The 11,294-nt window shown below is 44.1% G+C and overlaps 1 protein-coding gene across 1 annotated transcript; it reads left to right on the forward strand.

Moving 5' to 3' along the window:
* Positions 1–1,779: 1,779 nt before the first annotated feature.
* On the forward strand, positions 1,780–10,904 carry LOC309882776 (uncharacterized protein). The gene is made up of 12 exons (XM_082770184.1): positions 1,780–2,156; positions 3,498–3,632; positions 4,200–4,324; positions 4,629–4,697; positions 5,586–5,699; positions 5,980–6,095; positions 6,636–6,691; positions 8,135–8,187; positions 8,812–8,939; positions 9,133–9,289; positions 10,365–10,443; positions 10,675–10,904. The coding sequence occupies exons 1-12, from the start codon at positions 1,953–1,955 to the stop codon at positions 10,720–10,722; spliced, it is 1,284 nt and encodes a 427-aa protein (XP_082626310.1). The 5' UTR covers positions 1,780–1,952; the 3' UTR covers positions 10,723–10,904.
* Positions 10,905–11,294: the final 390 nt, after the last annotated feature.

The following is an 11,294-nucleotide window of genomic DNA, read 5'->3' on the forward strand; positions in this document are numbered from 1 at the left end:
AGCAAATTTATGCTAACCAGAAATTCTTAAATTCATCTTGCTTTGTTCTCTGTATTTTTAGCACTGTGCAGGTTTCTCATTTCCTCCTGAACTCAAAAACAAACAAATCAGTCAAATATTTTCCTCCCTGCATTTTTGCTAAGTGCAGAGCAGAGCTTAGGCAGGCTCGTTTTAATATGCACTGTGTTGTTTTTGCCATGCGAAAAGCATTACCAGACATGTCAGGACTAAGGTTCTTCTGCAAGTCCTGCTGTTTTGGAACCCAGTTCCACAGCAAACAATGCTGCCAAGATAAATTGTTTGCCAGAGATAACTTCAAGTCCTCAAACAAATTACCTAAGAAATGTTGAAACATAACGCTGTACGAAGCAAATTGTTTCCATGCTTCCTGTCCTCGTAGGAAGGAACGGGGCTTATCTCTGTTACAGATTCCACAGAGACAGCCACAATACCTTAACCAACGTGTTGTTTAAATTGTGGGACTTTTTGAATACTTCACATATCGGAGGAACATATGAAATATGCATGCCCCGTTGTTCCTGCCCTTAGAAATGCAAATACTGAAATTCAAATGATTTGTATAAGGACTCCAACGGTTTGGCAAAGAGCAGTAAAGCTGCTCACAGATTGCATTAGAAAAAAATAAAGCATTTACAGGAATATGTCGTTTGCCATAGGCCCTTACAGCTCAAGCCGACTAGCGCTGTTGAAGGTTTAATTATGCATGTTTGCAAGGTGCCAAACATTTGTCATTTGTGTGGATGCTTCCCCATTAAACAGTGCTTTGTGTCAATGTTTTATTTACATTTTAACTAAAAATAAAAGCTGTTTTTCATAATCCGTTCCCTTGCAGCCTTTCTCTGTTCTGAACCATAATGCGCTCTGTTGCAGGTGCAGAGTGATAACATTGTGACACATCTATTTTGTGACGGTTTTCCATCCCTCTGTGGCACAATCTGAAGCAAGAATATATATACATATATTTCTCTCTGGCTCTCTGCCTATTGTATGTGGTTAACTTTAATACTTGCTCCTTGAATATTAACTGAAGCAATGGCGATATACTGAAATAAATTTCTGAACCTTGTTGTCTGTGGTACCTTCTGCTTTTTAGATCCTGCCCTTCTACTCTTGATGCCCGATGACAGCAATAAAACAATAATTTGCTATTGTGCCCAGTCTCAGAAAAAGGAAACTGCGTAAAAGCTAGGAAGCTTTTTAAGAAAAATGAAACATTAAGCCACTAAAGACTTTTGAAGGATAGATAGAAACATGAAGATAAGGGCAGAGCAAATGTCCCCTAAAAGACGCTATAATCCCAATGAGAAATTGTAGGACTGTCAGCGGCCAGGCACTCAGAAAATGAAAGTGTGGAAGCAGAGAGCCCCAAAGCAAGAGCATCGGCACTTCAACCTTTCCTTAGAGACTGGATTTAATCTAGAGCAGGGAAATGAGATGAGGAATAAAGGGACCTATTGTGCAGCCTGCTAAAAGCCCTCAAAAACACGGCTTCCAGAAACGGCACCTGCGAAGGAGGCTGCCAGGCTGCCCGCTGCCAGTCTTGCTGCTGGCTTGTCCAAAGAGCGCTGCCAAGCCCTTTCCATGCCCATCGCCTGGAGCTGGCAATGAACACCCACAGAAGCCGAAAGCCGAGCGAAACCGGGCCAAAAACCCTAAACCAGCCACTGATATCCCGAGGGACATCAGGGAACGGCCTCAACCTCCACCCGCAGAGCCGAGCCGCCCAAAGCGCCCTCAGCGCCGGCTCCGAGGCGGGGTTTGGCGGCGGCCGGAGCCGGCGCTGCCCCTGCGGGCGAGGCCCTGCTGCGGCTCCCAGCCCGGCTCCGAGCACCCCGGGCCGGCTCCAAGACCTTTATCCCGGCTCTGAGGCCCCTATCCCGGCTCCGGGACTCCCTGGCCCGGCTCGGGATCCCCCCCAGGCCGGCCCCGCGATGCCGGTGCTGCTGGCGCTGCTGGCGGCCGCGCTGCTGGCGCTTCTCGGGGCGCTGAGGGCGGCCGGTCCCGGAGCTCGGGTCCCGCTGAAGCGCTGGGCTCTGGCCGGGCTCCTGCTCTTCCACGGAGCCTGGCGGCACAGGGTGGTCGCCGGAGGGACCGAGGAGCCCCGCAGGCCGCGCCTGATCTGGCCCGACCCCCATGTGAGTGTCCTGCAGCGTCCCTGGCACTCCTTTCACCAGCACCCCCTTCCCTGGCACCCCTTTCCTTGGCACCCCTTTCCCTGACACCCCTTTCCCTGGCACCCTTTTCCCTGGCACCCCTTTCCTTGGCACCCCTTTCCTTGGCACCCCTTTCCTTGGCACTCCTTTCCTTGGCACCCCCTTTTCTTCGCACCCCATCTCCCCAGCACCCCTGTCCCGCTGTGACCCCATCCCCAGCACCACCATCCCCTCCATCCCCTGGGATGCACATGCCCACAGGACTCCCATTCCCCCTGGACACAGACCCCCAGGACCTCCATGTGCAGGACCCACACCCCTCTGCATCCCCTGCACCCCAGCACCTCCAGGACCTGCATCCCCAGGAGCCCCCAGCCCCTGCATCCTGATGCTGGGCATCCCTCACCGCCTGACCCACATCCTTCTTCTCTGCTCAACACATCCCTGGGCGGGCACCTTGACTGTCCTTTGCTGTTTTTTTCCAAAAGGAAACCTTCCAGAAGGAAGTTTTTTCCAGATCACTTTTTGACCTGGAGCAGCAGTTACAAAACAGGTCAAAAATGATCTGGAAAAACTTCCCAGAAATGATCCATGTGGCATCCAGTAGGCTCACTCTGTGAGTCTGTATCCATCTTACGATGGATAAAGTTTTGGAACCAGAACTTTATCCATGCCCAAACATGCATACAGAAATCTTAATTTCCACGTTCTAGCTTGGGAAAGTTAACTTTGTGTTCCGCACATACACGTGAAAGTACACATCTGAATTTGAAGTTGTGGACTTCTGTCCCTAGCCCAACTGTTCATCATGGCAGTGAAGTGCTAGGTTTTTTATGGCTTGCTCTCTTTTTCTTTCTTTTCATTGTCAGTTCTGTGTTTCTTGTAAATATAAGTTGTCCTGTATTCAATTTGGAGCTAGATGGGGGAGCAGCATATTTGGGGCTAAATTCCTTTTACACAGATAGTCTTTTTTAAGACACATTTTGTAAGGATTTTGGTCAAAGGAACATCCCATTGCAAAATAGTCATCTTGCTTCTTGGAAATAGTTCTCCTTGTCTGTGGCTATCATGCGATAATTATGGTCCCTCTCTAAAACTGCTTCTCACCTGCTCTCTCTCTGCTTTCTGAGTTGGTCCTGATGAGGAAATGGGTAAAGAAGAACGGGATAAAGCTTTCGGGTCAACGAACGGTGTGGTATTAAATACAGAAAGTGAAAGTAAAACTGAGCTCCCCAAAAGAAACATGGAAAACAAAGAATTACTCGTCTTCTCCCCCTCCCTTCCTGCCTCCAGCTGGAGCTGAAATCTGTTTCCTTTTCCTAGGCATTCGATTCAGTTTACTTCACGGGCTTTGTGGAGACCAACAAGACCTTTGTGATTGCTCGCCTTGCCAAACGCCCTCACGGGATCTGTGAGATGTGGCTCTTCCTGAGGGTGGATGGGATAGGAGAGTTTGAAGTAAGTGGTGGAGTGGGCTGACATTCAAGAGCAGTGCTTAACTCGCATCTTGAACCTGCGTTAGGAGCCCAGTCAAAAATTAATGTGCTCTGCATCTTCGCTACATTAACGTCCTAGCAGTAAAACATTGGTGCTGTGACTAAAGGCACTGATGTTACAAGTGATGCTTGGTCTTGTCTTCCTTCTTAAAGGCTGTCTCTGGAGTTCTCTTCCAGTGATAACAGCAGCACTCAGTGGCAGAAAAACAGGCCCTGCGCTCTGAATCTGCTTGGCTGTAAGTTTGACAGAGTCACTAGCATAAGGAGCTGGGCTTTTACAGTCACCTAGTCACCTCCCTTCACACAAGTAATTCAATTGTATCATTTGAAGCAATAACACGCTATCTGATAACTCTGGTGTTTTAGATGGAATTTTCCTTTTCCAATATGTGGCTACCAGAAAGCAGGCAGAACTGAAAAGCCAATTCAATCATATGTTCCTCCTGCAGAGGACTATCAGTGAGGAACTGACCAGTGTTGCATCCCCAGATAAGACTTACACAAGTGTTTTCCTGAAATGTCTTTTTAGCACCCACAACATCCAAACATGATGGTGAGTGACGAATCTGAAGAGATTTGGAGTGGAGGAGGGCTCACTATTGAGTACTTAGAGCTCCAAGCACGCTGGAAAATAAGCTTCGATGGATTACTTAGGTACTACAGCACTTTATCGTTTCATACACAGAAGACCAAGGCTTTTGGATCACTACCTGAAAATTTAATTAACCAACTTGAACCAAATGCTACTTGGTAACAATAGCACACGATGCTTGCTAAGTAATGAAAATACAGCTGGTAATATCTACAACCAGTGCTGGGTTGTAATAGAGGATTACTCTTCTACCTTAGCACACAATAACGCCATTCTTCTGCAGTGTCTCCTGTTGGTTCCATTATCAAATGTGTAAGGAACATTTTGCTGTTTGTTTAGGGATGTTACAAGTGCTTTGTCTTACAGAAAAGGTCCCTTCCGACAGCAGTGGAGTGAAGAAGAAGGAGAACTTGTACCAGTTAAATTCTCTCTTCAGTAAGAGCATTTCACTTTGATTTGGGATGTATAGGAGGTTTGTGGTTAGAGGTTTGGTTCTTCAGGAAATGAAACCAAACTGACTGCAAAGTGGTAACCTCACTATTTGTTATTTAGGAAGTTATCACACCAAAGACTTCAATGTCTGGTGTATTTTTATTTGGAGAAACTGCTTTAAAAGGATTTTGGAGCTTCTACAGAGTGCTATAATCTCAAAATACATTGCTGCTGGCATTGTTTCCTGCATTTTTCCTATTAATAGTAGAAATAAAGCCTGAACAATTAACAGTCATGGAATGATTCTAGCATATATTTCCATAGGAGCTCTGCTCACACAACTAGGAAACAGACTAAGAGCTCCAAACCACGTTCTTTTTTCAGAAATATTTATTTGTGGTTTTGTTTTTCTTTTCCACATAGTTACTGTTTTCAAAGGGGCATGTGCACAAAGTAAACCCTTGCCTCTGCTTTCTTGTTCTGCCATCACTTCCCAGCAATGCAAATTCTACCTGGTTTATGGACTCTAGTTGCCTGATTAAAAATGATTTGCTGTCGAAGTAGCACAGCATTTCTGGCAGAGTGCTGCATTTGTACCTCTGAACAGACCACATGAGACAAAGCAGCATCCTTATCCTTTTGCTTGAAGCTCTGCCCCTCCAGCTTCCCTTCCTTGTTAATCTGTGGACCCTTGCTGTGCTTTTCTACAGGCCGTCATTTCCATTCTCTGTTTCCTTTGAAAAGTAATAACATGACAAAAATGACAAAAATCAGAAATTTCCTAACACAATAACATTCAGTGGTCACCGTGGTCAGAGTAGCAAGTGCCCAACTTGGCCTTGTGCGACCTGCAAGCTAATGATGCCTTTTGGTTTTCCCTTCTCTTCCTAGCTGGGAGAACTTCACAGAAGTCTTCAACTTCAGTGTCGACAGTCACCCCAGCACATTTGCCCGTGCTTTTGCCCAGGAACCATGGACCATCGAGTTCTTCCAAAGGGTCAAAAAGTGAGAGGCAAGAGTAAGGTCTTCTGGGGTTAATAGTAATTATTCTACAGACCTCTTGAAGGTCTGGCCTGTGTTGTTACACGTAACAAGCATTTTGTACTATAACTGGGAAATGTGAAAGTGTTTGCTAATGTGTAGAATCTGGTGTAGCTGTGAGCCAGATGCTCTTGAAATCTCTCCTTTGTTTTGGGATGTTAATCCATCAGATCAGCACTGTGGCCTCCTTACCAGCAGCTTTATTAATTTTGCCTGTGTCGATTCACTCTTTTCTTTCTTCTAGACAAAGGGAACAACATTTCCGACATGAGCAGTGGGGCCAGTCTGTTGGAGAAATTGAAATAGAAAATCATGAGAAAACTGAACTTTCCCTCAAAGGCATTCGGAGCCACTCTTATGGTAACAGCAGCAGAAACAATTCCCTTGCTCAGCAGCCTTTACTGCTGTTACTGCTAGGACAGTCAGGCTAAAAGATTGTCTTTAGAAATAGCTGGTTTCACAAAGGGCCATAAGTAAAGACATTTCACAGGAAAGTCCATTTTTCTGGCTAAATGTCATTTGTCAGCTGGGTCAGATGAACGTAGAGATTTGCGATGGAGGGAATTTGGTCCATTCAAGCCTCCTGAGCTTCTGCAAAGGCACTGACATGCTTCGAGATACTAAAATATTTTTGGTGACATTTTCCTAGTTTTGTCCAATATATAAACCTGTTGTCAGTCTGACTTGGCATGTTACTCTGCTCCCCTTTCAATTCTAGTGACCTTGAATTAAGGGAAAAAGAGGAACAATTCCATTGCCATTTTGGGGATGTGTGTATGCTTAAACATGTTATCAGCTAGTGGAGGACTTCTTTATCCAAAGTTAATGTTAATTCAGTTATATTGCTTCATGTTTTCCAGCAATGGCAAACTTTAGGGTGGGTGACTTTGTTCATTGCAGGTGTCCGGAACTGGTCTGAGATTTACCGTTACGTTATGATTTTGGCACGTTTTGAGGTAGGTATTAACATGCCAATATGCTATTTAACCATGGCATTGGAGGTGTCTCTGAATGTATCAGTCATATTTGAGTATCTGGACATAATGCTTTGGGATCAACCACGGTGTGTGATCAGCAGTGCTAACCGGTGCTGTCATTAGCACGTATCAATGCTTCAAGCACCTCTCAAAAGCAGAGCCATGTGTGTAAAAACTGAGATTTTGCTACATGGTTTGAACCAACAATTGTTTTGGCAATTTGAAACTCTTTGTTTTGGCTTTAAAAATAAATAAATAAATAAAAATAAATAGGCAGCTTTACAGGACAGATTCTCTCCTGCTGCAGATACCCAGGGCTCAGTGGAGGTGATGCATTGCTGAGCCTGACATATTTGTAGGCATCTTAAGCCTTTATGACAACAGTCAGCAAATATTTCTGCCTGTGCTCAGCTCTAATTCCCTGCTTTGCTGTTGTGGCTGTGCTGGAGCGTTGTTGCTGGGAGCACAGCCTGGGGAAATTCTGAACCCTGTCAATATAAGCTGGCATGCAACCCGAGCAGATGCTTCTGAAAAGGCATTTCCTTCACCAGTGCAGGCGTAAAGAAGTCTAAACTCACTGTTAGAGGCAGCATTACAGGAGTTAAGACCAAAGGCAGAAGAAAAATTCTTTCCTGGGTATATGTTGGCCAAGAGAAAAACACACCTTGGAAAATCCCACATACAGTATCCCATAATCCAGTCACTGATGTGATTGACCGTATGCCTGTCTACCTTGTAATAAGACTCTGGATTTGTGCTGTGGTGTGCTTAATCAGTCATTAATCTCTCCTTTTTCTTTATAGTTATTCAGGACTTAAGATGGCTGCTGCTCTTCCCCTCTTAATTAAAAGCTAGCTGACTGTTTGTTAAAAAGGAATTAATCACGGATTGAAGTTTGGAGTATGTGTACATTTATAACATGGCAGCATAGACTTAGACTTGCCTTTAAGCAGCTCAAACAGAGCATGGAGGGATTCAGACTCAAGGACGGAATAGAAATGAATAAAACCATGAGATTCCAGCTTCTTCTTCTTTAACTTTTTTCCCTGCATACTGCTCTCAGGCATAGAATAGTAAGGTTAGAAGAGATGTCTGGTCAAAGCAGGGCCAATTTTGAGAGGCTGCCCAGCGGTTTTGAACACAGCTAGCTGAGATCTCTGCACGTATTGTTTCCCTCCTTTTATGTCTGCTTTCTGTGGACTTTTAATTGCATTACTGTCCTTAATTTGTCCATAATGTGTCTGGTTTATATTCCTGGACTTTCATTTGCAGCCAGATTTTCATGGAAGATGTACTGAGAAGATTTAAAAGTATCAAGTAATAGCACCCTGCGTAATCTGAGTTGTATCCAGTGTCTTCTTGGTCAAGCCAGCATATGATCCACACAAATCGGGCTGCTTTTTCTTTATTGCTGTCTTTCAGGATGGGACTGCAGCGCATTTAACAGTTATAAATATGCCAGCTACCACGACTAAGTAAGTAACCAAGGAAGTTTACACAGATGAAAACATGCATCTCAAAGGTGACAGAAGTTGCTCTGCAAGATAACTTTATGCATTCTTGCTTTAAATCCGCATAGCCAGATTTCCATCCACACCCTTTTTTTCATGCTTTCCACTCCCTCTGCCGAGTTTTCCATTTGCAATTAGTTAGAAGGACAGCTTTTACCTCTGATTGCTTCCTTTCCACTCAATTATTGTTTGGCTGATGCAGCTGTCTGTCTTACTGTCTAGATGATTTAGAAATACAAATAGAGCACTTCCAGCTATTTTTCAGCCTAATGTTGTGCTTCTGGGGAGGGTGGGGAGCTTAAATCCCTGCATTCTTGGCCCTTCAGCTCTGTGACCAAGTGGGACCAAGTGACCAGCCTGTCTGTCCTCACTTCACAATCAGCCCTGCACTCCTCATCTCCTTTCCTGCATGCATGGCACCCCCTGCTCAGCGTTCACAAGATCCCCAAATATAACCATTTCTATGTATTCCTGCTGCTGGCCAGGGTGGAGGCCATGCTTGATGTTGAGCTCCTCTGGAAGGCCAGCATGCTGGTCCATCTGAGCTGTGGTTGCACTTTAGCTCTGCTCCATTTCTTTCCCCTTCAGCCTCACTGTAGGTTATGTTTTTTTCCCTGATGGGAAGAAGGCTGGGATTGAGTGGTCCAACGCCTCGCTGGCTGAGATGGCTGATGATGGTATTATCAGGGATGAATACGGAGTCAGTTTTACTGCTGGTAAGCTAAACACAGTTCTGAAAATATGCGTTGGCCAACGATGTTAGGCAATTTACAAAGCAGAGAGCTTTTTATTGCTCTTTACAAAAGCATAAGAAGAGAACCATAAGTAAAAATAGTAGAGCTTGTAATTTTTATAGATTAAATATGATTGAAGACTGGAGGCATTCTTCCTTTTTTACTTTTACCACAGGTGGCAAATACTTTGATGTTTCTGCGAGGCTGGATAAGCAAGCTTGCCCTGTGGTGTATAATGGCCTGACTGGAAGTGGCGTTTTCCATGAGTGCATTGCAGATTTCCAGCTGAATGGGTTAACACAAGGCTGGGGCTTGGCTGAATTTTATTACAGGTAAAATAATGGTGGGCAAGAAGAGGTAGAGAATTCCCATTCTCTTCTGTTGACCCATGTGGCTACAGCTCCACACATAGCTGAAGTGTAAATGCACAGATTTTTTATTTTGTGTAAAGAAATGTTGTTCATTTAATGCTTAATAAGTTTATTACTTTGAATACATGTCATTTGAAAAAGAACAAACAAACCTTAGGCATTTGTTCAGTTGTTAGTTATACAGATTTATGTAGGTATTTATATAGGTCTCCATATAGGTTTATATGTCAGTGGAGGTTTTACTCTGGAGAGCACCTTTTTTAGGCACTCTTTCACATTTTAAATAGAATGAGTTCTCTACCCAAAACAGCAGGCTAACCATTTACGGAATGAAATTTGCTCACACAACTATGTGTCAGACTAGAGAAAAACACAGATAAATGTTCAGAAAATCAATACAGGAATGCCTCTTCTAGGCGAAAGGGTTATATCGACAAAATACATGCTTTTCAGTCAGTTGCTGTTTCTCCTGCCACAATTACCTCCATTTTTTACTGGAGCCTTTTCCCTGTTGAGTCTTTTCTCTCATAAAAAAGACAAGTTTGCTTGTTTACATTTAGATTGCCTTTTAAAATAAACACTGATAATTGGCTGTCAGAGCAGATGCCACGGATGACTTTCAGAAAATTGAGAGCTCAGCTCCTTCTGAAGAGCAGACACTTCTAAAGCATATGAAATAGGTCACTAAGCCCCAAAATGCACACTGAACTTGAAAAACTTGGCCTGTAGCTGCTGCCAGATACCTGTTTTACTCCCTTCATGGGCTGTTAAACTCTGCATTGTGGAGGAGATGACCCTGCATGGAAAGCCTCAGGTACAACTCAAACAAGGCATGCTCTGTAATTCCAGACTGTCCTGGAGATTTCTAGACCTACCCCAGGCAGGCTAAATTTGACAATTCTGACAAAATCTGCCTAGGTTCCCATCTCATATTTACTTCCCAATCAAAACCATGTCAGAAAATAAAAAGAGGGGGTCTGGTTCTTCCACCTTGCCACAGGAGGATGCCAGCTCAGCATCTCTGTTCTTCTTACAGGGATGAAGCCGCCCAGCTGGTTCCGAATTTGCAGCTTGGTTCCAAAGCCAACGGACCCAACCTTTCCTCCCAGCACCCTGTGAGCAACAGCTCTCCGCTGTGAGCTTTTGCAGGCTTGTCCCAGTGGTATTAACAGGCAGCAGCTTTCAAGAAATGCTATTTCCTGCAAAATGCACAGTGTTGAGTATGGAACTCAAAATCACAGGAGGTCAAGGGTGTGAAAGTATTTGGAGGAAAAGAATTTGTGAGAGGATTTGGAGAAAAATGAGATACATTTTTACTTGTATCTCTTTTTACTTTTTACTCTTAGTGGTTGCTAACCGTGGTGGTCTGGAGGCAATTTAGAGGAAATTTCTGAACAGCTGACTGCAGAAAGTTTGCACAAGGAAGGATTGCTCTACGCTCTGTCTTTTGGTATTTTTCCTGAACTGCCATCTGCTCCACACCGTGAAGACCAGGACATGGGGCTACATGGAACTCTCCCCCACATAAAAGTTCCTCTGTCCCTTCAGATTCGTTTTTGAAATAAAGCTCTATCTTTCTGAACTCTCTGGCTGTTATAGTCATTAAAACATGGGCATAAGTTGTTACAGGAAACTACACTGATTTGACAGTCTTGTCTGTAACTGCATGAGAAGTTGAAGAACTAGGAGAAAACGCATCTAAATGAGGTGTCCTCTAGGAAGAGCATTTATGTATAGGCTAATGAAATAAGTGATACAAACACATTTTCCCTTGTCTGAAGGGAAGCCAGGGTCTGGTAGTTCAATTACAATAACAAGCTGAATTTCTCATCATTCACTTGAGCTTAGATGCCGTATTCATCACAACATCCACGTTAGTCACTGGCCAAAGTAACCTACAGTCCATTCTCTACCCAGTTACATCTTGCCATTATTTACTAAAAATTAAGTTTACTTATAATACATC

This window comes from Aythya marila (genome assembly GCF_965140915.1).
Source record: "Aythya marila genome assembly, chromosome: 12".
Classification (NCBI taxonomy): Eukaryota; Metazoa; Chordata; class Aves; order Anseriformes; family Anatidae; genus Aythya; species Aythya marila.

Bases quoted from the DNA above. Each gene is read 5' to 3' on its own strand.
- LOC309882776 (XM_082770184.1), top strand. From the start codon at position 1,953: ATGCCGGTGCTGCTGGCGCTGCTGGCGGCCGCGCTGCTGGCGCTTCTC. The intron at 3,633-4,199 runs GTAAGTGGTGGA...ATGTCTTTTTAG, and splicing joins ATGGGATAGGAGAGTTTGAA to CACCCACAACATCCAAACAT. The intron at 4,698-5,585 runs GTAAGAGCATTT...TTCTCTTCCTAG, and splicing joins CCAGTTAAATTCTCTCTTCA to CTGGGAGAACTTCACAGAAG.